We start from the raw sequence: 27,044 nt of genomic DNA, 5'->3' as shown, positions 1-27,044 counted from the left end.
AAGCTTTACTTGCATTTGATTTAGCTACCTTTTTCTCCTGTCTCCTTCCTTAATCAATTCTTCCTTTCTTTAATAAAGAGCAAAAGCTTGCAGCTGGATATAATCCCAGCCAGTGTCCCTGGGTCAGAGGTGAAACTGCGTGATGCTGCTCATGAGCTTAACGAAGAAAAACGAAAGTCTGCCCGCAGGAAAGAGTAATATATTTATTTCTTTTTAATCAATGAGAATGCATAAATCAGTCCTGATAATGAAAAAACTGCCATGGCTTGTCTGGCAGCTTAGAAATCATATAAATGGTAAAAAGAGAATGATAGTACTCAGTATCTCTTATTGCCATTTATTCACATGCTTGTTCTCGTAGATAATTCCAGCATGACAGAATCTTAAACTTTCAAAACTGTTCTTTTTCTTTTATCATGCTTTTTTTGTTCTTAGAAATAATGTGGAATAAATGGCTAAGCAAGACAAAAGTTAAATGACTATAGCAGTGAAAAGTGTTAGAGAAAAAATTCCATCTCCTTCCCCATTTCTTTTTGTCCTAGTTAGTAACGGAGGGATGTTACCTCGTATGTTTCCTTCCTCTGTTGTCTCTCTTCACATTTCACTTCTTAGATTTTTCTTGCTGCAGTGGAAAAGCAAAAGCTGATGAGGAGAACGATGTATTCTGGTTATTATGCATTCACAGTGATCTAACAGACTGAGATTTGATTATTCTTTCTGTTGTCACCTAAGGTTCATTATGGCTGAGCTAATTCAGACAGAAAAGGCTTACGTAAGAGACCTCCGGGAATGCATGGATGTGAGTTTTCTTTTTTTCACTAATCTTTGAAGGCAGGATTCAATCTGTTGCTTTGTGGTTTTTTTCTGCTTTTAACAGCTGAGCATGATTGGTTTGGAATCACAGGATCAACTTAAGTAATCTTACTGCTGTTAAGAAGAAACGTAGAATTACGTCTGATAACTGCCATTTCAGAATTCACCCTATGTGTTTCGCTTTTGTTGGTACTGAGTTTCAGTATTTGTTTCTTTTCCAATTCATAATTGTGTGTGGGGCTTTTGTTTTAGAGAGAGGAGGGAAAAAGGAGGGGTTTACTTTATTTGCTTTGCTAGCAATAGGGGAGAGCTTGTACTAATTCTCTTATTATCTGTATCACATGTTCTGCTACTAGCTGATGCTGAATAGAAATTCAGTGAGATTCCATGGAAAAGTGCCCAGTAATTGTTATGCTGAAGCAACTAATGTTCAATGGTAGCTGTTGCACAAAGCATGAACTTCTAGACTGCAGACATGACCTTGATAAGGAATATCCTGAAGCATTAGAGGTTGTCAAGAACACTATGCATTTTAAATTATGAAGTCTCAGGGACTATGTTAAATTGTCAGTTTTAGACCTTGTATTTCACTGTCAAAATCACAAGGTATATTTGACACAAGAGGCACTGTCACAATTGAAGATGATGCTGCTGTGTGATTTTTGCCTGGTTTCTCTCCAGGAATGCATACTTACAGGTACCTGGCTGCATCTGTTGGGAGTCTATCATCACTTTTCACACATCTTTTTTTTTTTCTGGGCAGACATATCTATGGGAAATGACAAGTGGAGTTGAGGAGATCCCACCTGGTATTGTAAACAAAGAACACATTATCTTCGGAAACATGCAGGAAATTTATGAGTTCCACAATAAGTGAGTGACTTATCTTCCATTTCCATACTACTGCTAAATCCAAATGATGACCTGTGGGATTTCCTAGTGAAAATACTGTGTATTTCAATAATAAATGCTTTCCCATTAGAAAAAAATGCAAGATTTTCCTCTTGCATTGCTAAATTATTTCAGCTGTTGCTTTTTTGCAGAGAGATATGTACACCTTAGAAATTATATATTTCAGTCCAGGCATATTTCAGCATATAAGAGATTTTTTTGGATACACCAAAATTTTGTTGTAGGTTTATCAGTTGTTCAAAAGAGATGAAAACTATTGAACTCAATAAAATACAAACATAGCACAAACATTAGTGCAGCTGTTAGTGGGAAAGAGTAGGGCTCCCAGCTCTTCTTGGTTCTTCTTAGCTTGTGTGGAGATGCTCCAGCATCTTTACATTTACTGGAGTACAGAGCATAAAAGAGACTTGTCCACTCCTTTTCTTCTGAATGATGTGGTTCCTGGGGGGATCTGTGTACAGAAGTCTTGCTCTGAATCTTCTTTCTTTGTTATTTCCTGGTTGTGTCCACATTTGTATTGGGTTATGATTCTTTGAAATAATAAAATATACCTCGCATATCCCAGACCCCAATTTTACAGTTCTTTGTATGCTTTGTGTTAACTTGACAACTTGAGTATCCAAAAAGTAAGGTTTGTGTTTGTTTTTTTTAAATTGAGATTAAGGTTTTTCTTGAAACTGAAAACAGTAGGAAACCTTCTTGATAGAGAACAACAGCAATTACTACATTTTTGTGTATTCTTATGTATTAACTACATGTCCACTGGTTCAATTTCTGATCTTCTCATCAGAATTTTTATTGAATTATGTTTTATATTAGTACTTTTATTACACATTTTTATATATTCATTATCTTTATTTCCTTAGCTCATACATTTGGTATTACAGAAAGTTTTCTAATGGTCTTTGTCCACAGATAATAGATCCAAACAAGTTGCTGTAATGAACATGTTTCATATGCCTTGTTCTGCTTGTTTCTTTTCTACCCACAGTATATTTCTCAAGGAGTTGGAAAAATATGAACAGTTACCAGAAGATGTTGGACATTGCTTCGTTACTTGGGTAATGAAGTCAGACTTATGTTTAGAAGTAGAAGAGGGGGATAGGATGCATGATGGGAGGAATTCTTGCTCTCAGATCCCTTTTTGATTTGTAAAAGTACCTCTTCCTGCAAATTTAAGTAAAATGTGTATCTTTAACTGAGAAAACAATAATAGGGCACTCCTGTCAGATGCCAGTCCTTAGCTGCTCTTGAAGTGTATGCAAGTTGTCTAAACCTGTGTGCAGATTTGGTTTGTCTTAGCTTTGAATAACCTGGTTTTATATACATTGCTGTTGTTTTCAGTCTTGCTTGCCTGATGTGTATTTTTACACTGCCAGTTTGAGTGGAAATATAATGCTGTACAGCTCAGTTTCTTGATAGGGAAGATAAGCTCTCTGATAATGGCCTAAAAACTTTGAGACAGGAATGATGCTCTCTGATAACCTTTGAAAATTTGCATTTTGTTCTGCAGGCAGACAAATTCCAGATGTACGTTACCTACTGTAAAAATAAGCCAGATTCCACTCAGCTGATATTAGAACATGCGGGAGCATACTTTGATGTAAGTACATCGTGTCCATCTTAAAAGCTAAAACACCTTGGCTGCTTGACTCATATTTGTGGTTCTGCTGAGTGCCTAATTTGTTAAGAAAATGCAAGTTTCCTGTTAATAACACTGCAATTTATTAAGCTGTCAGCTCAAGAAAATCAATCCTGTATCTCACGTGGTTAACTTCCATTGCTCAGTTGGTGTTACAGAGCTGTCAAATCAGATGTGAAAAGTCGCTGTCAAATATCAGAGCAGTTCAGAACTGGAAGCAGGTTCTGGCAACAACAACCGAGACATGAATCTTCAGCTCACACAAGCACATCCTGCAAATCTTAGCATTTTGATGTGCTTACTTTGCATTGTATGTAATAGAGATAGAAATGTTGGTTGAATTTTTGGAGCGCTTTTAAACTGTAATTGCATGTAGTGGTAATTCATTTCACTGCTGTCATTCAGAAGGGCTGAACCTCCTTAGTCAGTCCCATGGTTGCATGGTCTACACATGTAATATTCTGCATAAAAAAGCAGCAAAAATGTAGGTGTGTTAGAAGTTTTAGGGAGAATATTGGCCATGGTGACTGAGTTTTGGTATCTTGTATTAATAGATTATTCAATTAGAGTGCTGTCTTTTTCCATTTTTTTTTTCCCAGCTGAGCCACTAGCTGTGTAATGACACCACAATTTTTTTTAATTGTTTGTACAAGTAGAGGGAAGTAGAGGAAATCCCTGAAGCCCTTGAGGTTAATGTCAAAAATCTAATCACTGAGGAAGTGAGGTTTCTGAACATTGTAAGGCAAAGCTTTTCTGTGAAGCCTCTGTTAAGTTTTCAGTGTTTGAAGAAAAGCAGGTGAGTTACAGAAAATCAGGTAGATGTAACCAAGAAAAATTTAGTAAATACCATTTAAAAAATAATACAGGGCTCTGATAAAACTATTAGAAATAAATTTTTGTCACCACTTCCTTTGATCCATTTGTTTTACCACTATATCCAGAGTTCTCCATCTCCTAATCCACCTAAAGTATATTAGGAGTGTGAAGGCTTAATTCTGTGCACAGATAACTTGAGCGCTTCCACTGATGACAACACCGTTCCATGTGAAAATATTGTCTGTGTCCCATTTTGGGAATTTCTGATACTGTAATCATGGTTTGATGGCACATAGACTGTGGGGCATAACTTGCTGTTTGAAATTGCTTGATTTAAATAGATCCAATGCTGTGATAAATGGCAGACACTATCAGTGCGGTTCAGCCCCAATCAGTACCCAAAGTCTGTAACCATCCCATTTAGCTATCAGATAATTCCGTTTTCCACCTTTAGCTTTGTGGATGTCGTTCCTTTTTCTATTTGTAAGTGGCTGTTTTGTTTTCAAGTGCTTGGTAACCTCAGAAACTGTTACTTGCTGCTCCCTCTGGTGGGGGATGCGGCCGTCTGTGGCTGTTGGCACTGAAATAGCAGGGGGTGCTGAGAAACCTCTACCTCCGCCTTCCCGGTACTCCTGCCTCTTCCCAGAAACACTGAAATGTGAAGGGTTTTCCTCTCTTGCAAGCAGCAAAAGAAGTACAGATCTTAATGTTTTTTAAAAAAGGTGTTACCACACATTCCGTGTCCCTAATCATTGCTCTTGGTATTTTGGTTTGTTGAAATGTTTCACAGGTACCCTCGGAGGTAATCATCTGTTTGTACCAAGCAAGATGCACAGCATAATGATTTATTGTGCCTGGAATATTTCATATCCCTCAAAACAGTTTATATCTGAGTGTTGGTGCTCACAGTCCTCAAATGTTTGTTTTTTCCATGTAGGAGATACAACAACGACATGGACTGGCCAACTCTATCTCCTCTTACCTTATCAAACCTGTCCAAAGGATAACAAAATACCAGCTTCTTTTAAAGGTCAGTATTAATTCAGAGTTCTTCATATGATTCTGCTGGTTATAAGAAGGCAAAGCTCTTGCTAAAATCAGGGGGGTTGTTCTACTCTACTCTCTGAGACTCCATCATCCTGGGCAGCCACAAATACTGCTGCAAAATTTCAACTGAAAATGAAAGAAGGCATAAACAAGCAGCTTTTTGTCCAGATTTCTGTAAACCAAAAAAAGATTACCTGTCTACTGATGTTTACTTAGAAAATATAATTTGCATTTCCAGGGTAAAAAAGTAATTCATGGCTATATGCCTATAAAACCATTTTTGTAATGGTTTCTACACCAAATTTTGGCAAGGCATTAGCTATGCTGATGGTATTAAATACTGTAAAATAGATATTTATATATAAAATTGTAATACAAAATATCTATAAGGCATTTAAATGTCTGTGTGTATCGGTAAATATTTACACATAGGGACTGTACCTGTAGAGCTGTTGCACAAAGAGTTTTTATTTGTTATGTTGCCTGGAAATGTCAGGTAAATAGTAGCTGCGAAATAAGCACAGCTTTTGGAACCTTGTAGTTAGAACTTTCACTCAGTGGACAGATGTCTTCTCGAGTGAGCAGCAGTGTTCTTGGACTGTGCTGGGTCGCTGTTAGGTGGCAATGCTTGTTTTGTTATAGCAGCCTACAAAAGCACTGAAACTGATCTGTGTCTCCCCTTTTTACTTGAGAACAGCCATGTGTGATTGCTTTTGACATTTCTGAAAAATATTAGAGGCTATTTCAGGTCACGTTGGGTGGAAACAAGTCTGTCATTTTTGACTGAAGTTTAGTGTCTGTTTTCCACTTGCAAGGAGTTGCAACTTAGTCAAGTTATTATTACAGAAATAGTCTGGGCTGTGCTGTTTCAGAAATTCTGAGGAATTAATTCCAACAATTATTATTATTTTTAATATTAATATGCTTTAGCCTGCAACTTTATGGAAGTGGTGGGATACATTGGTTTCACCAGTGTTTGCAGAGCCAGATGTCTTTGCTGTGTAGTAAAATGGATTTGTCTGGTGGTTGCTGGGTTTCTGGGTTGTCTTTCCTTTTTTTTTTTTTTCTTATTTTTTTCTGTAATAGGAGAGAGATGTATAGCATAATAGGATTAAGAGCCTAAAACTTGAATGATAAATGAAACATTTTACAGTTCTGGAAGTTTCATTTGTTTTTCGAAATGGTATTGAAGCTGCTCCTCTTCTGTGCCTCTGAGAGATACTTAGTTACTCTCACTGTTCTGTGGAGTTGTCATGCAAAATTTAGGTGGATCATGTAGTGTTTTGCTGTAATGGTGGTACTGGCAGTTGAATAAAAATATTGTAATGATCATAATAGAAGTCACATGGCTTTCTCTTTAAAAAGGGGAAAAGGAATTTAACCTGAGGGAATGAATTAAGTGGGCTTTTTGAATAACAGAAGGAACATAATATGCCCTTTTGGTTATGTAACCTACATTTTATCTTGATACTGTTCAAATGTTGAAAGCTGCCGGGAAATTTGAATATCAGCTCAGACACTGTTTCATTAAATCTGTGGGATGTTGAATGGACAGAGAACTGTATGCCCTAAATTCTGCTACAACACTTCAGCATGTTAAATTCTCTAACTTCTGTCCATTAGTTGATGCTAGTTTGTACTGAAAAATTTTGTCAGTAGGTTGCTTTTAACTTTGTGAACACAGAATAGTCATTCATGGAATACTTAAAATAAAGCAATATAAATTCTCTTTATCAGCAGTTGTACAGAGCAGGTTTTTGGTGCAGTGGAGTGATGACTGACAAGGGAGGTGGGAAGGTCCTTTTGTGCTGCCCTGCTCTCCCCCATTTTCATGACTTGGCATCTGCATTGTTCTGGGCCTTGATGTAGCACAGCATCTGATAACTCTGTGCTTATCAAAAAAAGTTCTGTTCTTAACATAACTTTTAAACAGGTTTATCTGCTTAATAAGAAATCTTTAAATTAGAAGTCATTAGCTGATAGCTTGGGCTGCTCCTTGAAGAACTGATGATCATGATAGAAACAAAGTACACAGTCATGTCATTGGCAGAGTAAGAAGTTCAAAAATATTTTACGTGTCAAAAATTATTTTTGGTTTGTTATAACTACTCTTTGGTTGTCTGTCTTATTAGTGTAAAAACAAATGATAGAGAGTCATTTTGTTGGAATGATAGACAGTAATTTTGTTGGCTTGTCTTTTGCAGGAGCTGCTCACGTGCTGTGAAGAAGGTAAAGGTGAGATTAAGGATGGCCTGGAGGTGATGCTTAGTGTGCCAAAGCGAGCCAATGATGCCATGCACCTCAGCATGCTGGAAGGTAGGATTCAAGCTGCCTTTCCAGTTCATTTTGTGCTGCAGATTAACTTTGTTTTATGAATATGTTCTTTTTTCAGCGTTTGTATTTTTCATATCATTATGGCAGGGCTATAGGAGATGAACATTTATTTAGGAAAATAAATTGTTACACTCAACTGCTAGAGTTTTAGTAATTCTTGACTTGTTCTTTCACCTTGATCTGTAGTTGTGCCACTGCAGATGTGAAAAACGTGTAGGCTAATGAAAGTAGTCCTCTACTCACCCAAAATGCAATAGGTGACTGGTCAGATATGCTGACTTTGGCTGCATTCTCCAACCTTAGCTTCTTTGTATGAGGTTCATAAGTGTATTATTGGTGATTTTGATGATTTATGTATCAAATAATTGTCTTCAAGAAGTTTGTCCTTTTCACATCTGTTTGCTGCCTGTTCCACAACAGACTTCTGGTTGAAATTTATCTTCTGGCAGTCAAATGTCAGCATAAGCCAATTTAGCCCAAGCTTAAGCCAGTATAATCATGTTCATGGCAGACAGTGGAGGTTGGATGTAATGCATCTATGTGCTTAGAACAACTTTGTGCCAAAATCTGTTTTGCAATTGGCACATTATCATTTATAATGGTGCAGTCATACATTTAGTGATAAAAATGTTTTTCTTGCGTGTTTAAATTTTTTGAGAAAAAAGCAGGGCCCTCTTAGCTAATAGTTGCTGAATAAATGCTTTTTCTAGTCAATACACCTTTTCTTCCTCTCTGCCTTCTGGTAGTAGCATGCAGCTTGTTGTGGAACTTCCAATATTGTACTAGGTACTGTAAAATTTGCCTTGGTATGACGTGATCCTTGATCGTATAAATGCCCCAAATCACCTCTGTTTCTTGATTTTAAGCAGTAAGGATGTTGGTCAGTTTACAGGATCACTTCCAAATGCTTGTCTTGGAGGTGGTCTTGGTATAAAGGCTGACCAGCTTTGGTAATAATCTTTTAACCCTGGGAATGTGACTCTGGAGAATATCCTAATCTTTTACCTAAGTTGGTTTTACAACAAATAGTGCGTGCATTGTTGAGTCATCCCATGTTGGACAAATATAGTGAGTGAGCACATTTCCTCTTTATGTCTCCAGAGGAATTTGAATGAACATCCTGGCGGAACTTGCCTCTGATCCTCTCCATACTCTTGCTCTGTTCAGAATATGAGAACTGGCAAGCAGTAGCTATTTAAAATACATTTTGATACCACTCAAAAGAGTGTAGTAGACAATTTTTGTTATCCTCCAGCTCTAAAGCTGTGTATTAAACTGGGTGAGCATGGTACCATTATAATGGAAGTAAAATTGTTGGTGTTTTCCATCTTCATTTTTTTTTCATTATGTCTCAATACTAGTGGTCCAGCTGGTAATTACTTTACTGTGGATCAATTCTGGCATGACCAGTGGCGGGCTGATTGTATGCCAACAGCTCCAAGCTGCCATGTTTCTCCATCCCCAGTTGGAACACATTTCTGTGCTCATTGCCCACATGGTAGACAAGGTGTACCTCCAGAAAAGGTGGCATTTCAGAGCTTGCCTCTCTCAGAAGAACCTGATGTGCTCTGTGTCTTTGCAAATTGCTTACTTTCTACGGTGGCAGAAAGCTCATAAGAGAAATCATTTTCATCACAGAAGAGGTTACCAGAATCTGACAGATTTGTCATTTGTTGGTAAAATAGTGCCAGAAGAGTTGATTAAGTTCTTAACAGTTGGGTGTCCAAATTTGGAAGTGCACTTGAGCTGCAGCTACATTTAGTATATTGCAGTGTTAAAATCAAGTCTTGTTTTTAGTATTGTTTTTTTGGAATCTTTTGGAAATTGTGTCAGGGAGAAAAAAATCATATAGGTTAATGAACAGAAGCTGTACTTTTTATGCTACTTGCATTACCAACTTTTCATGGTGAATCTTTCCTTTCACTCTGTTTTTAGGCTTTGATGAAAATATAGAATCTCAGGGAGAGCTCATCCTTCAAGAATCCTTCCAAGTGTGGGACCCAAAAACTCTGATTCGAAAGGGAAGAGAGAGGCACCTTTTCCTTTTTGAGATGTCCTTGGTTTTCAGTAAAGAAGTGAAGGACTCAAGCGGAAGGAGCAAGTACATTTACAAGAGCAAACTGTTTGTAAGTATGGGAGAACAACTGATCATATTTACAAAACTGTCTAGATTAGTCTTCAACTGAGCTCAGGTGATTTAAGTGTGTCTGATAAACCTAAACAACTGTTACAGGGCACTGAAAGAACAGCCTTGGAATGTATAGACTGAACCTTTAAAATTTGGTGCTTTGTCTTGCTTTTGAGTAGAAAGGATAGGCTCAAAGCAACTGCTGAAAGGTACATTTCAGTCTTGGTGTGTCAGGTCAAATGAAAATCAATATTGGGCTAGACTCGTTTTATCTTAATTGTGTGTTGATTGCAGATTCTTTAACACTTATATGTATAAAGCAGAAGGATGGAAGGAGTTGATGAGCTGCCTTCAACTTTCTTGTTCACTATTGGGTTAAGGATTTGTTTCAGTGGATATTCTACACCCACTGATTGGGGAAGGCAAGAACTTTGTTTTGGAAAAGTTCATTCCAGAATGTTTGCTGAGACCAGTAGTCTTACAATAAAGTTCTGCATATAGAATTGTAGTACTTACGGTCTACTGAAAGGATGTAAAGGTGGAAATGTATTTTTTTGCCATCTTTTAAAACAAACAAACAAACAAAAAAACCAAACAAACAAAACCCAAAGCAACCCCAAAACTTCCACTCTTGCTTTCCTTATCTCTAGCATGTATGCTTTACAAAATGTGACTCTGGAATTCATATCCTTACCTTCCTATCCTCAGATGACTTGGGTGGGAGCAGTATTCACACTCCGTAAATTTAGGTAGCCAAGTGGCAAGACAGTCTCCCATGGTTTGCTCTGCATCTGTTGAAGGCAAGATTAGCATTTATACCAAATAGTTCAGAGCAAGTAGTTGAAATTACTTCCCATCTCAGAACTACACTCTAGAAAACAGTATTCTTGTATTGATCCTATTGGAATATATGACTAAGTCTAGATGGTATAAATACTGAGTCTTTTCTCTGTGCTTCTGTTCTTTTTCCCTCATTCATTCCCACTTCCCACTTCTGTGTCTAAACTGGTAAAACAGGTTGGTGAAAAAAAAACCAACTCTTTTTTTCCATATCTTTCTTTGCATATTCTGTCACTCCATTTCCAACACTTGCTTTCCTTCCTGATACTAAATAGCTAGCAGGTAACACAGCTGCAGCTGTTTGTTGATCACACCTTTCTTTGCTGCTCTTAAGAACCCAAAATAAAAAAAAATGCTGGTGTATTGGAGAATATTAATAGCTGCCAAGGGATTATGTGGGAGAGGCGACAAAACTGGAAAGTCAGTCCTGTTAAATTGTCATATCAGTTCCTCCAACAGGAATTTAGGAGTAGCCTTAGGTCTTAGAGAAGCTGCTGGAAATCTTGAAGACTCTCATTGTACCTCAGTTTTTGAAATATAAGGATTCTTTTTGTTGTCATAGTCTATCTGGCAAAATATCCTATAGTGTAGCTTACTATTATAGTAGCTCTTACAATTTGATCTTTAGAAAAGGCATGTGTTGAAAGCATGCATGTTGATTTGAGCTAAAGATCCTTTTTGTGTGCTATCCTGTGACTTCTGGAAGGTGGCTTTACAAAAATTAGGTCCTTCTCTTTGCTTTGGGCATGATGACCGTCAGGGTTTTCCCAGCAAAGGATACTCAATGGCATTATACATATACATATACATACACACACACACCAGTAGCTGGATGTTTGGGAGTTTCCTCACCTCAGTCCAGTAACCCACAATGATTTCTGCTCTGTGAGCGTGTCCTGGAGAGCCACATGCAGACTCTGCGTCCTTTGCAGAGAGCCGTGTTCCTCTACTGCCTATTGGGTAAAGACAGTTATGTGCGGAAGGTTAGATGTTGGGATGGGATTACTTTAGAAGAAAAAAAATAACTAAAAAGCTTTCACACACAGAAAATAAAAGCCAAGTTGGCATCCAAGTGAGACAAGAAAAAAAGTACTTTTACTCAGGTATTGGGTATCCAGCATCCCATGTGTACAGGTGTGTATATGCTAATGATGATGTATGATGGAAAAATACAGCTTCTAATCATGTGAGAATACTTGGCAGCTGTTGGGGAGTGAGGGCTCTTTTAGTTTGAGCTCTATTTCTTAGTTTGTAAATTTTTTTGGAACAGAGCCTCTATGAATTGTTTAAAGTGGAAGCCAATTCACATGAATGAGATGTTCCAGTCAGAAGGTGAAAACATTTTGGATGATAATTAGCTATTAAGGTCGGACATTAGAACATTCCCAAAGACTGATTGTTCATGTAGTTGTCTCACAAAATTATCCAGGGAAACTGCATTTCTGAATTATTTCATCTGTTTTAGAAGGAAGGAAACACACTAGGAAAGTCTCATTTGACTGAAAAGAAACCAGAGTTTTAGAAGATATCAAGAGAATTCTTAAGCATATCTTATCTGTGAGAGAGCATAAAAATCAGTAAATAATGAGTGTTCTCCAATGGAAATTAACAGGGAGAGAAGCCAAAACTTACTTTTTGCCAAGCATCTTCTTTAGAGTAATAAGGCTTTTACTGTCCAGTCCAAAAACTAAAATAAGCAATTCAGTATTCAGATTGTGAGTGTTACTGTTTATTGTCACTTTATAGAAAAGACTGTTAAGCTTGCAGTTCTTCCTTTTTTGAAGAGACCTCATACTGCCCACCAGAATAAAGGATTCTCTCTAGCATATGAGCTAGCTTTAAGCTTCTGAAAATCTCTTTATATAGTAGTGCTCAATTTTGTAGATTATTAGCATGCCTTTGTTGGCTTCTGAGAAAAAATTCTGTGTGGTCCCAACAATTTTTTCTTCATTCCAGACTTCTGAATTGGGTGTCACAGAACATGTAGAAGGAGACCCCTGCAAGTTTGCTCTGTGGGTTGGAAGGACGCCAACTTCAGACAACAAAATTGTTCTCAAGGTAATTTTAGCAGATGTGCTTTTAGTCTCTATAGCAAGTCTTGTAGTTGTTGTTATTTGTTGAGAAAGCAAGGAGTGATTACCTGCTTTGAGAAGGACAGCTGCTGACAAATAATTTTCTTTGGGATTGCAGAGGTGGTGGTGTATATATATCTAACTCATGTGGCCAGAGAGCAGAGGGGAATCTTTGCAGGCTACTGAAGAAGTAGACAAACCTGCTTTTGATCCCATGGACTTCCCTAAGCTTGAAAACTTCAGCAATTAGCTTGCAGGGAACTGGTGTCACAAAGAAATGATGGCATCAGTGTTACCTTTGACAGTCAAGTCATCGCTGCTTGTTGGCGATGCTGGTTTTCATTACCCATATTTTTATGCAGCAAACAAATATTGCAAAAGATTTTTATGTCTTTCTGTGGGCTACAAGTTTCTCTGAAGCTACTTGCCTTTAGAAGAAAGTGCATGTAATGTATATAAATTTTGTGTCTGGGCAAGTTACAGGTGTCAGTAGTGCTGTTTGCCTAGCTAGAAGAATGGCTAAATCAGTGTTTTCTGTGATTATGGTGTGTAACCTAGGACTCCTTCTACTGAAGAACCTGTTTTATAATACCATAAGCAGCTAATGGGTAATCTGGCATGTTTTGAGGAGCTCTGTTGAACTGAAACAAAGTACATATTCCCATTTATAGATTAATGCACCTACTATTAAACTTGTTTGTGATTTCACATATATTCATAGTGAATAGTGAATAATGTCATTTAAAAATGGCCTCTTCAATTCTTCCTTGTGAATTACAAGCTAACAAAAGCTTACATTAGCTTTTTGGCAGCAGTCAAGGAATGCAAGGAAATTAAATGTAACATTAATGCATACTAGATTTTCTTTCAGTTTTTAATGTTCCCATAATTTCACAGACAATGCTTTGCAGCCTGAAATGATCCTCCCAGGGCAGAGCAGAATAAAAGGTTTTAATTAAGGGTTCTCTACATAAGATTGCTTTAAGGTGTTTCTGTTCTGTACTTTACTTATTGCATAGGATATTTTCAAAACTTCTATGATACATCAAGCTCTTTCACAATTTTGTGGACTGTGTTTGTTTCTTTGGTTTTGAAGGCTGGAAACAAGCACTTCCTTACCTCATTAATAGTAGAAGTAAATTCCATGAAAAACTAAATAAAAGATTTTTTTAAAGTTCATGTTTAGCTTCTTTTCCTAAATGTTTTTGTTTGTAAAAGAAAACAAAATTCTTTTTCCTACCTGTCCATGTGTTCCTACAATTTTCTTCATCCCTTTAGAATTCCTCGTTATTATATATTTATAATGTATTAAATATTTATAATATATTTGAAGCAAGTTATTTCAGGAGACAGCAATTAAGAGAAGTAGTATATAATTAAGGAAACTATATATAATAATTTCTTCAGATCTGCAATAATATTTATATTTAGTAGCATTTCAGGTGCAGGGTTAAATTGGGCTAAGCAACAAGATTACAAGTTGGGCAGGTGGATATCAAGTAATTTCTGGAGTATTAAAAAAATAGATATGTTGCAGGCAGTAATTAGAATACAATCCCTAAATTAGCTTTGTGCCTGGAGGTATGTATCAAAATGTGGGAAGAGTAATAAATGAACTATGTTGCAGTAAAAGTTAACTTCTTTTGCCAGTAATAGCAGATTATTATTCTTTCAAGTTAGAATTGACCTAAAATGTAGGGTGAGTTTAAAATACCAGTATTCAAGGTGTTATTACTGGAATTCTCCAAGTTATTACTGGAATTCATCTCATTTTCATGAGATGCATACAGGGCTTTAGTCATCAAGTTAAAAAAGTAAACTCTGAATTAAGGTTAAAATGTTTTTTTTTAAATTACCAATATTAATAATGTTGCGAGGTGTAAAGCAGTGTTGGCAATTTAAAATAAGACAGTCAGCTAGAATTTCCTTTTATCTATTCAGGTTTTCAGAAATTTTTCACAAAGTCATTCTTTATGCGTTCCTCTTTGTGTTTATTAGCTGACTGTATGTGTGGATCTACTCAGTCACAATGGTCCTTTGTGGGGGTTTTGTTTCTTTTGCATATCAAAGGCATCCAGTATAGAGAATAAACAGGACTGGATCAAACACATCCGGGAAGTGATACAAGAAAGGACTATTCATCTGAAAGGAGCATTGAAAGAGCCCATCCACATTCCCAAAACTGCACCAACAACAAAACAGAAAGGAAGAAGGTAAGTAGTATTTCAAATAATCAGAGATCTCTAAGTGTACAACAGTGCTCTTTCCTCTGGAGTGTTGAATTTTGTATGCTTTTAAGTGAATTGGACAAAAGCAAGAGTCATTTTGTCCACTTTTATCTTATCATTAATTTAAAGTTTCCTGCAGTGCTGAATTTGTTGAGATTTCTGCTCTGAACAGTCCCTGGCTTGTGTAAATGAGGCATTACAGAAGGGATTTCAAACTACAGTACAGAATAGCTGTACATTTTAGATTTTGTAGTTCTCCATGTGTTACACAGGTCCTTTGTTTTCATTTTATGACGCTTGAAATGTGTCACCAAGTGTCCTCCTTGCTAGCTTTGGCTAAGTGACTGGGCAAGTTTGTTGGCATATTTCTTGCTCACTGGTGTTGCCTTAATTCTACATGATGTATACCTTGCAAATTAATCTCTTACAGTTGAGAAAAGAGTATTAAGTACTGAGTATTTGATTCTTGCATCAGTGAATTTGGTGTCTGTTGCCACACTGGGAGTGTCTCACTTCCTTTACTAGCATGTTACAAACACAGTGCCACTCTTGTAATGAGAACTGAATTCTTTGCAGAGATGGCGAGGACCTGGACAGTCAGGGAGATGGCAGCAGCCAGCCTGATACTATTTCAATTGCCTCACGAACCTCCCAGAACACGCTAGACAGTGATAAGGTAAGTTTCCCAGACATTGCTTTATGCTGAGAGCAGATGATTTGTCCCTTAGTGTGAATTAGCACCCAAGATTAATCCTTAGTACCGTCAGAGAAGAGGCATGGGAATACTCAGTCTCTTAGAAATAGCTGTCTGCAATAGAGAAAATATCTTGATACCATGGGAGAGCAGGAGTGATTGTTTAAATCAAATAGGTCATGAAGAGATTGTTTGTGACAAGTTGAAACCATTTTGATCCCCTCTATTCTGCAGTTTGCTCAAAGATTTGACCCAGTTTAAAATGAAAGTTTTATTTTCCATACAATTTGATAGTGATGCACAGAATTTTTCTTCATATTCATCTCAGCCTTCCTGAAAGCATACCATCTGCTTTTCATGCTGGCTTCAGACTGGTGATCGCCACAGAGTTACTGTTGTAAAGGAAAAGTACTCTCCAATGTTAGGGAGTAGGTGTTCACTTTCTGCATGAAAGCTGATGGAATTGTCCAGAAGTAACCCACCAAACTGTCATTTTGTACTAGTGCTGGTGTTTCCTTTCCTCCATCTTTGCCTGTAGATTCTGGCTGGGTTATACCATAAGGATACACAGCCAGAGTTTCCCCTGGGTGGAAGTTAGATAACTGTCAAAAGAATAAAAATTTTTCTGAAATGTGTGTGTTACTTGGAATTGAAACAAGATTTTTGGCAAGTGAGAAGTGTTAGGACCCTGGAGGGAGGTGGAGATGGATAATAGAAGTTTATCAAACAGAAGAATGAATTAAAACACTGAAGATGCCTAGCAAATTACTTTAAAATTTGGTTAGGGATTTCTGGTCTATTACCTCCTTGTATAAAATTGTTCTGATGAGCCATTCAAACTATGCAGATAAATAACCAGAATTCTTCAAGGTAGATAAATGAATAGGTTCTCAGAATAGTATTTTGACCATTCCCATCATCACCTAAACTCAGTGAGTTTTCTCTATTTTCGCATGTTGCTCAAACTCTATGGTTTGATTTTTCCATAGAGAAGCAGACAGGATGAGGGAAATATTACATGCTTAGGTTGCTCTTGTATTTTTCAAGAACAGCCTATGTTTTGACTTTTTGCATTTGTACTGAGGTTGGTCTATAGTTTTGGTAGTAGCTTCTTCTACAGATACCTGTGAGAAGAACAGTTGGTTAGAGGAAGAACTCTTGATGACTTTTGTTTTGCTCTTATTGTTAGCATTCTAACTTCATTATTTAGGGATGTAAAAACATTGAGTTTTGTATGCTAGCAAACAGTTCTTAAGAGAAGAGTTTAGATAACCTGTAACATCCAGAAGCAAGACATGCTGTCTGTGATTCCCCTGGTTGTTGGCTGAGACACCAGGCTGAGTGCATGCAGGCTGGAGGTGATGCAGTCCACCCCTGCCGTGCAGAGCCAACACCCTTCTGTTTGTGCACTGTTCACTAGAGTGCATAGCACAGTTGTCTCCTGATGCCCCTCACAGGCATATTTCATGCATGGTGTGAGAATTGCTGAGAAAGGTGGCCAAGCAGAATGTCCTCAGGATTGTTTTCCAGTCTGACATGAGGAGGATTCTTACCAACAACCTGTTCAACAGGAGGAGGAATGGAAGGAAAAAGAAATGGAGAACACTTTTCAGTATTTTCCTGACAGGTTTTAGGTGTGATTAGTGACTGTAGTGTTGTCTTACATTTTTGCATAAAATTTTGAGAGCTTACATTTTTGCATAAAATTTTTGTTAGACTTTCCTTTGCCAAGAAAAACAAGCTGATGACTATCTGGCAGTTACTTGTTCTGTGTGTTGTATGTCCAAGGAAGGAATTTACTATTATACACTTCTGAAAAGTGTGTGAATTAGCGGTGTAGCTTTGTTTGATGTTTCTGTTGTATGCTTTGGTTTGCTGAATACATTGAGAAAATCTTTAATCTGTTTAAAATACAAAATAAAAATTATTAAGGAACAGTAACAGGAAAGTGGCCAGTGAAATCTGAAGGGTGTTTTAACACCATTACCGAGTCTGAGGTAATCTCTCACTTTGGATGTTGAAAATTCATTAGCTGCAGTTGATTTGGGGTTTAAAATCAACTCTGCTTTATTAGCCTAGAAGCTTGAAGTGTGTGTGAATGTCTTACAGAAATGGAGTAAAACAGTTGTACAGATTTAAAGTGCTGTTGATGTGGTTAGCCAGAGGAAGCAGTGGAACTCCTTGGTCAAATTTGGAGCATGTACTTAACCGAGATGGGATTCCAAACCAAGAAACATTAAAAATATCAAGCAATTAAAACCAGTAATAATTAAGTAGTCGAAGTGTTTAGTGCTATGTTACTTATTAAGCTCTTGCTGAACATCTTTCTGTTCACGTGTATCCATTATTGAGTTGAGAAAAGACAAAAAATACCAAACACATTATATTAATCAACAGCCAAGTAAAACCATTCTTTTACTTCCTCCAATTATACGTTCAGACAGTTCGTTCTTGTAAAATAAATGTTTTGGTTAGAAGTGCTAAACTGTTATACAGGGAGTATATCAAGAATGAAGTCCTTTATCCAAATGTCAGTATTCTTTCTCACCTCCTCAGAGATATACTTTGAAAGCGCTGAAAATCCTTAACCTTGATAGTAAGTGGTTGAATATTGTCCAGATGAACTTTTTTCCTTGCATCCTTTTTCTGACATAATTGTAATTGCCATAACAACAGAGAATAACTTAATGATTAGCGTTTTTCTTCTCCACCCTTGCTTCTTAGGCTAGAATTTCAACTTTTGATTGTTGCAATGCTGCTTTTCAGTAATGACTGGGATGATGCAATAGACCATATGTTTATAAAGCTGACATTGTCATCCTTCCCAGCCTCATGTCATTTGAAAACAGTGTTGGAAGGCAGAATTAGAATTCAGAATAATCTTGGCAATGGAAAAAATTAACTGGCAAAATGCTGTGCAATTTAATAGGAACACATTTGAGCTTATATGAACAGGTAGAAATAGTTAAGAAATGAAAACAGCAAGAATCTAAAACAGTTTTTGAGAGGATGATTGAGAAGCAACAGAGTCTCACAAGATGTTTATTATTTAGCTGTGTGATACATCTGGGAGGGCAAGGAAAGCTGCAGCATATTGGCTTGTAGAAATGGGATGCTGAGGACACTAAGTTCTCATTTTTTACTCAGAACTCATAAGGCTTACATTAGATACTGCATCCGGTATGAGTACAGAATTTTGGGAAATCAGTTGTCCATTGGAAGAATTCTGAGGGAAAGAAGAAAAAGACTGATTAGAAGTCTACTAAACCTAACTTACAGGGCAAGGTAAAGAATTGGGGCTAACAAGTCTAAAGGGAAAAAAAAAGGCAGGAGGAAGAACTTTAAGTCTTCAAGTGGTGAAAAAGGCTACTGCACAGATTTAGTAACAGGCTTTTACCTATATTTTAAGTGGATGGGATGAAATAATATTACTTATTTTTTAAAAATATTGCAATAATACTTTTTATGGGTATGAAAATGTGAAAACTTAGAGCAGAGTAATTGTGAAGGCTGGGAAATCTCCGTAACTGGAATTCTGTGAGAACAGTTTGGATAAATGTTAAAGATTCACACAGATGTGGTTGATCACGCTCTAGAGGAAGGGAATGAAGGGGACTAGGTAATTTAAGATCCCTTTCTGGCCTTTTTTATTATCATGGGGTGTATCTTCATATTACAAGACATGCTAAATATTTACATCAATAGCACTGACCCATCCTGAAGCATTGGAAGGTATATGAAATCCGGCATGAAATACAGAATTTTTGAGAGATTTTTACTCCATCAAAGCATCTCAGTTTTCTGCATGAGTGCTCTCATTGTGCCCTTCTCAGTAAATATTTTGCCCTTCGCCTTTCACAGCATTCCTTCCATTCACATTCTGTAGGTGTGTAGCCAGCATTTTAGGTGGCTAACGGATAAAAGAGATTCTTGGACCACTCATTTGGACTTTCCTCAGCCTTGTCTCATTTTTAACATTGTCTTTTGAACTTGATCCAGCACACAGGAAATTAAATAGGGAGGCTGAAGGAAACGGTGGAGGTCTGATAGGTTTTTTCATGCTTCTATTCAGTGATCTGGTAGAAACATAAAATAATCCAAACTAGTATCTAAGAACATGAGAGGCTTTCAGAAGAAGAGCTGTTATAGCCTGCTGTCCTAAATAGTAGGAATCATGCTAGCTGCTGTGGGTGGTCAGTAGAGCAATATTTTGTTGTTAAGAAATTGTCTTTTGTGCCCAGCTGGTAACACTTTGTATTACTGTCTATGTGAAGTTGTATTTAATTGTCATGCTTCTTTAAGCTTGTATGTAGTTCTTTGAAAGAGAGAAAAAGGACTGAAGCAGCAGGAGACAACCAAGTATTTAGTTCTGCCAGCTGAGTCTCCGGAAGAGAAAAGGCTCCGATCAGTAGGAAAAAAAAAGGACAATAAAAAAAACAGACATGGCTCTGAGTACACACCTCTTTTCAGAGTCAGAAACCAAGTCTGCACAGCTACCTGGTCAAACCAAATCGCTCTTTATTTGAGGCAGAACTTTTGTACTGTCCCATTTATTTTCTGCCGAAGTGCGCTTGTTTCCATTTTAAACAGGGATTAAAGATTTTTATGCTTGAAATAATTGAGAAATCTTGTTAGCTTCTCTTAGCTCTCCTTTCATCTTAATCTAAAATTAGCATGGAGAATTAAATTTCATTTGCAGTCCTGAGAGGGTGTTCTATGGCCTGATGTAAAGGCTCTTGAATATCTGGACATTCATGGTGTTTGCAGGTAGTGGTGGCAGATGGACTTAGTGTGGTGTCTCTGACTTCAGCAAACCTATGCTAAGAATACTCATTGAGTGTTCACGTGTTTGTGTCATTTGGTTTTTTCTTTCTCTCTACAAGAAGCAGTGAGTAAAAGGCCCCAGAGAGGTGAACATAGATGGTTAACATTAATTTCAGCAACTGCAAGGCACTATGTCCCATGATAAGCTGTTTAATTAAACCTTGTGCTTTTTTGTAATCTGCAGTTCTGTTTCTGTCTGGCTTTTGTGTCTCATCTCGTCTGTCTCTCCAGTTTCCATGTTTCAGACATAGCATCATTTATTTTTATCATGCATGATTAATTTAGTTTACATAAAAGCTTTCTTGAGAAGGATGGATAAAGTATATAAAGCCTTTGTTCAGCCTGAATTTGGATTTTGATGGTTTGCAACTCTTTTCCCTTCAGTGCAAGTCAGTCTCCCAGTTTGTGCTGTGCCTCTCACTCTTCCCTGCAGCTAGCCTGGAGAGCCTTGCCAAAGCTGTCCAACAACAGCTGTTGAGCAACGCTCTTAATCACAGACACTCCCTGCTGTCCAACTGCATTTAATCAGTGTGAAAGATGAAACTGCTTTCAGAAAGTGTGCTATGGAGAGAAATTGAGCAATAAAACAAATAGGAAAGAAGTGTTTCCTAACCACTACTGTTGTGGGCAGAAAGAAGGGAAGTTAACCCAAAGGAAGGGAAAATTGGTAAATGCTTTTTTTTTTTGCTTAGCTCTCCCAAGTGTCACATGTGTTTGCTGGGTACAGAAATCATTGTTTGTGGTGTCCTAGCAGTAGTGGAAAAGTTCTGCACTAAGTTGCATGTAACAGCATAGGTGCATGTTTGAGGGTGGTGTGGACCTAACAGCCCTGGGCAAGAAGTGTCTTACACACGATACTGAAGTGTGAATGAGTATTGAATTTCAGTGGAATACTGGCCAGCTAGGGCATCTGATTATGACATTATCTGAAAAACTAGGAATTTGGTGTACTTTGGCCATCTAACATGGCCACTGACAACCTTCATTTGCTTTTTCCTTTAGCCTAATGTTATATTAATATTTATTATTAATATAATATTAATTAATGTTACAAAATACTTAGAAAACATAAAATCTGAGATCCTACTTTTTGTTTTATTAGGGGAAAGAAAAGAAAGAACTATATTACCAAAATATGTGGCCATTGCACCAGTCACAAAAAATACGCCTTAATCTCTATTTGTTGGAAGTGAAAGGTCAGGAGAGCAAACAGAGCACCAAAGATATGCTCCTGGAGATATTTAGGAGGAAATATAAGGACAAGATGCAGTTTCTGCAAAGTGTCAGCTTGTTACTGGTTACTGTGCTTGCACTGGATGGGATATGGACTCCTGAGAAAAATTTGGTCTGCCCTGGACACCTTGTGAAGTCATACTTCATCAGCTTTTTGTTAGTTCCCATCAGGCGTACAGATGGTTTCAATTCTTTCTGAGTTGGTCTGACAAAGGCTGTAACATAAATCAATACCAGAAAACAAGGGAAAGCTCTTTACTTTTTCCCCTTTGCATAGCTTTGCATGGACTAAAAAAGGGAGTGTAAGGGAACAGGAAACATTTTAAAGAGGGAGGAGGTTACATGTTTTGAAGGTGTACCCCCCCTGTAATTTGTGTATTGGGGCTGTCCGAAGAGAGAGCGTAGAAGCAATTTTTAGCCTGTATCTAAACGGGTACAACCTGATTTATCTTCCTTAAACACTAGATGTATGAAGGTTTTCTGCCCTTCTTGGCCCCAGCATTCCCTCAAGAAAACTTCTGCTCCTTTGTAAGCACACACAAGCAATGCTAGCCAGTGAGGTTAGCAGGCAGATACCATGGGAAAGCTCTGGAGTTACTGCAGCCCATCTGCTAGGAGTTATGTTCTGTCATTTGTTGCAGACTTGAGGAAGAGAAGGTTGGAATTGTCCTTTGATTCTTACTGGGATTTTGCTGGTTTTGTCATTTGCTCTGAAATTCTTGCTTGATAACAAATAGCATTTTCCTAGAAAAGTTTGTCCAGTACAGTTTCCATTCCAGGCTTGTAACAAACACTAATAAATAAGAAACAATGCAGTCTCTTATCTCCTGTTTCTGAAGCTCATGGGATGTAGCTGGCAGCTATGAAACAGTCAAAAGCCATGAAACAGTCAAAAGCAATGTGGCAGGATCTGTGCAGTGTGTTGGTGTGGCACTTGCTTCTAGATGTGATGCAGCTGGAACTCTCACAGGGTATTGGTCCTCCTTTGTCAGTGTAGAGCATTGCAAGGTTACCTCACTGAGCTGAAGGAGTTCACTGGCTTGATTCAAAATTACTGAATTTACAGAAGTTGAATACCAGCTGAGATCTGGTATGAATGTTGCACTGAAGCAGCCAGAGCTATAGAAATGCTCACACATGAAAAACTGAAGTAGCTTGGAATGCAAATGTTGCCGTAAGGAAGAAGGAATTCTAGGACTGCTTGCTTAAGTTGGATGGGTGCTTTGGCACTGAGCAATCTTGGGAACTTTGCAAAGTTCTGATAATAATTTTCATTTCACATCAAAGCAGATGAAACAATCAAAGAGAGGAAACTAAGGCTTAGGCAAAGTTATTCTAATTAAGTGTTTTGAAGAGGGGGAGGAAAACCCTAAGCTTGCATGATTTTAATTCAAGTTTATGCAGTTTTATTTGGGGAAACCAACAAAATTGTGAAAGTTGTAAGCCTGTGTGAATTTTCTATTAAACAGTTGAGTATTTGGGAAGTTTTGTGAAGAACTTTATGCTGACTTTTACAATTGTCTATCATGTGTCCTGGATGATTTTGTGACCTGTGAGTGTAAACTGTGAGTAGGGTGGGAATAAGGCAACAAGTTCATTTGAAAAAACTACCTCTTTCTCTCTTGAATTTGAAAGATAACATGGGTGACTGTATTTAGTAATATCTCATCCTTTTCTTTGCTAATTATCACACATAAAATATATTCAGAAGCAGCTGCTACTTCAGCTTTTGGGATACAGAGCAGTCTAGCAAGAAAAGCTGCTTAAATCCTCCGCCCAGCACTGTCACAACCAGTGTGCTTTGAACAATAGGCAGAGACAAGCAGAGTTAGAAATCTGTTCTAAAACGCCAGAACTGCCTGATTTTGAAATGTTCTGTTCTTGATGTGGAAAGTCCCAGAAGCCTGCTACCTCATCGAAAATACAAATCCTGCCAGGAGCCCTAAATAGGTACCGGTGCGTGACGGATGGTTTGATAACAAGCATTCATCTGGCTTCTCCTTGTTTTGTCCCCTCGCAGTTGTCTGGTGGGTGCGAGCTGACTGTGGTGATCCACGACTTCACCGCCTGCAACAGCAACGAGCTGACAATCCGCCGTGGGCAGACCGTGGAGGTCCTGGAGAGGCCCCATGACAAGCCCGACTGGTGTCTGGTGCGAACCACGGATCGCTCCCCAGCTGCGGAAGGCCTGGTCCCCTGCGGCTCCCTCTGCATCGCCCACTCTCGCAGCAGCATGGAGATGGAGGGCATTTTTAACCACAAAGGTAAGGAGTGATGGGCACAAAGTCTAGACAGCAGCAGCCTGGGTTTTGGGCGGTGGAGAGTACCGTGCATATGGCAGCTTCGGTGTTCTGCACCGCCTTGTTTTCAGCAGCCACTCTGTCTTTCCCAAGAAAAAGCAGTTGGCAGTTCTCAGCATTGAGGGAAAATGTGGCTGGAGATAGGGAAGAGGTTTAAGCAAATTATATCTTGGTGAAGAGTTATATATCGTATTAGATCAAGCTGTAGTGATAGGAAAATCTGTACCTGAGAAGTGTGCTGAAAGTGGGGAGGGAAGAAAATCTCTGGCATGGATTATCAATGTTTCCTGAGAAACCCTGTAGTAAGAAATCATGAAGGTTCAGCAATGGAAAAGGTAAATACACTCCTTCATATGCCCTGGCACAGGAATTGTTCATTTGGACTTCTGTGTTTTACTTAACTGAGCTTTTCAGAGTAGCACTGGCACACTTTTTCCCAGAGCATCTCTGTTTTTTGAGTTTTTTTCAGATGCATGAAAGAATATTCCCCTGAAGGGTGCAAGAAAAATCTGATGATTTTTTGAAAGGTTTTAGGATTTTAGTGTGCTCTAATCTTTTGCCTCTGTAAACTATCCAGGCTCAAATAGTAGATTATTATTAGAGAAAATGCCTGCTTGCCTCATTTGCAGCTACTTGAGTTTGTAAGCTGTGAAAAGAGAGAAATGTGAACTTAAAAAAAAGGAGGAGGGGAAAAAACCAGAAAAATAGTCTAGTAGAAGGCATTTTGTCATATGCTATGGGAAAAGATGCATTTCAAAGAGTTTGTTATTGCAGGTAATAAGGTTAGCAGACAAGTGACGTTGTGGAAAATTTGTCTACCAAAACACAAAATTCTAGTTTTTGGAAAGTTTTTCATAAATGTAACCACAATTTTTTTAATTATTCAGTCCATTCCAGCTATTACATTTTTTTCCCCATTTTTTTAGAAGACACTATAAATATGCTTGACTAAAAACAGGGGTGAGTCTGTGTTTCTTACATTAGGGGCAGGCACAGCAGGAACTTCCTGAATGCAGGGCAATTAGGGGCTGGGGGGGAAGTTTGAAGGATTGAGCTGTATAGTTGTAGTAGTCGTCTGTCATTTTGTGTCCTACAATAATTTGGATAGGGAAAGCTTGCAGATGTTCTGATGATAAAATTGGAAAATATAGTTGAGTAACACTAAAACTTTTTTCTTCTTGAACTAGGGGATGAAATCTGGATTTATTTTTTTAACAACACTCACGAGAACTGATAAATCCAATTTCCTTTGGAGCTTAGGGACTTCACCTTTGAATGTAGCGAATTTTATTAGGAGAGGCAAATTGTAGTGGACTATATCTATGTATATTTACATAATATGAAATACCCTGAGCCTGTCAGAATCCCAAGGGACAGACTGAGCTGGTTTTGTGTTTGAGAAGTTACGAAAGTAACTTCTTTAATCAAACCAGTGGACATGACCTGTATTCCTTTTTTTTCTTTAGTTTGTTTAGGGAAAATGAGGCAGAGCATTTCAAGGATACTTTACTTTGTTTAACATGGTGCTTTGAAGTAAAGAGCATTCATTAATTATATTAATCACGGACACTGAAGAAGAAGAGAAAGCCATTGCTAGAATGAGCATAATTTGCAGGGTTGAATGCAGCCTCCGAAGTGCCTTCTGTCCCTGCCACAGGCTTCCTGCGGGATGTTATGGTATGCCATCCTAATCCCAACTGATAAGAAGCAGCTGCTAATTGTTTATTCCCACATTGCTGGGTGTCAAGCTTTAGGAGATGGATGTTTCATCTGTAAAGTTTCCCCTGCCTGTGACTGAAGTGAGTGTGAACTGCCTTGAACATGCAAGCTGATATATAATGTTAAGTAGTCTGGACAGGGAAAAGAAAGGGTAGACACGGCACTTGAAACCACTGGATTTGTTTCACTTTGGTCCCTACTTCATCTTTCTGTTGCTTAAAAGAGGTTGATAGTCTTCATTTCACTGAGGGATTATAAAAATTAAGCAAAACCAGTGGAGTGCTTTGATTTTATTCCCCCCCCCCAGTGAAAAGTACCTCAGACAATCCCACAAACCAATTATGCCTTCTCAAGTGCTGCATTTGATTAAATAAAGCATTAGGGAATATGCTAATCAGAAGAATAGAAAAACAATTAGAAGATTTCAGAATTGTTCATTGTGGGTATTGATTGAGGTATGAATTCCTAAAAAACACTACTAATCCTCTAACAAAGAACAAGTGAGTGACTGACATAATTTTAAGTCAGTCCATGTTCTTGGGTGGATAATTTTTCATGTACTCCCTAGATTTCTAGTACTTAATAAAGTACCTTCAGTCTTTACAATAGAGATTTTCTTTTCCTTTTTTGACATTAATTCAGTGAAACTTTCAGAGTTTTTGAGAGAGTCAAAAAATTAGGATTTTTTGGTCTGAAAATACACATCCTGTGTGAGGCTCACAGTGTGAGCATCAGGATTGAGTAATTCTGTATAGTTCATGAACTAAGACATGAGTCTGGAATTTTTGCATGTCTCGTGACAGGCTCTTGGGAGCGGCTGAAGGAAAAGAGAGGGTTTATGTATTGCAGGGGAAAGGAGGAGGTGATCACCATCAGAAGTGGTGGGCTGATTACTTGGGTGTAGAGTGCTTAGCTTATACAGATGGCTTGCTGAAGAGTTTTGTACTCCTTTCAGTATCTATGGACCCTACAATTTTGAACTTCTCAACAGTGTTTATCAGTAGCACCACTTGCCAACAAAACAGAAAAGAAAAATAAAGGGGAAAAAAAGGAAAGCTGCAGCATATCAGAGGTGAAATGAGCTTTAAAGTTTTGAAATGGCAAACTTCTTGTAATTGGCAGCTGGTTCTTATGGTGTGTCAAACCACATTTCATCACCGAGTACAGAAATGTTGGGTGATACTGAATGCCTTAAATAATCGCAAATTATTATCCAAAGTAGGAAAACATGCATGATTATTTAAACAGCAAATATGTTCAGTGAAGCCTAATTCTAACAGTTGATCTTGGTCATTCCTTGTCTGTCCACACTTTATCTGTCAACCATGAAAGGTAATGTTGTTTTATTCTCATGTTAAAAGACTGCCTCAAAAATGACCCTCAGCAATTGCCTACAAGTGTAAGTATTGCTTCTCCTGTAAGAATGTGTATTATCTAAAGCA

The 27,044-nt window shown here is 37.9% G+C and overlaps 1 protein-coding gene across 3 annotated transcripts in view; it reads left to right on the top strand.

Moving 5' to 3' along the window:
• The window catches only part of TRIO (trio Rho guanine nucleotide exchange factor), a 243,488-nt gene that overhangs the window by 151,407 nt on the left and 65,037 nt on the right, over positions 1–27,044 (top strand). For all 3 annotated transcript variants that reach the window (XM_064428332.1, XM_064428352.1, XM_064428342.1), the window contains exons 23-34: positions 79–194; positions 733–799; positions 1,577–1,686; positions 2,717–2,786; positions 3,239–3,328; positions 5,121–5,213; positions 7,435–7,546; positions 9,500–9,690; positions 12,489–12,590; positions 14,675–14,817; positions 15,409–15,508; positions 23,604–23,847. In XM_064428332.1, coding sequence (XP_064284402.1) covers positions 79–194; positions 733–799; positions 1,577–1,686; positions 2,717–2,786; positions 3,239–3,328; positions 5,121–5,213; positions 7,435–7,546; positions 9,500–9,690; positions 12,489–12,590; positions 14,675–14,817; positions 15,409–15,508; positions 23,604–23,847 — 1,438 coding nt within the window. The remainder of the gene's footprint in view (positions 1–78; positions 195–732; positions 800–1,576; positions 1,687–2,716; positions 2,787–3,238; positions 3,329–5,120; positions 5,214–7,434; positions 7,547–9,499; positions 9,691–12,488; positions 12,591–14,674; positions 14,818–15,408; positions 15,509–23,603; positions 23,848–27,044) is intronic.

The sequence above is a fragment of the Passer domesticus genome, chromosome 1 (assembly GCF_036417665.1).
Source record: "Passer domesticus isolate bPasDom1 chromosome 1, bPasDom1.hap1, whole genome shotgun sequence".
Classification (NCBI taxonomy): Eukaryota; Metazoa; Chordata; class Aves; order Passeriformes; family Passeridae; genus Passer; species Passer domesticus.
Note: the sequence above shows the minus strand (reverse complement) of the source record. Positions and strands in the feature narration are given on the sequence as shown.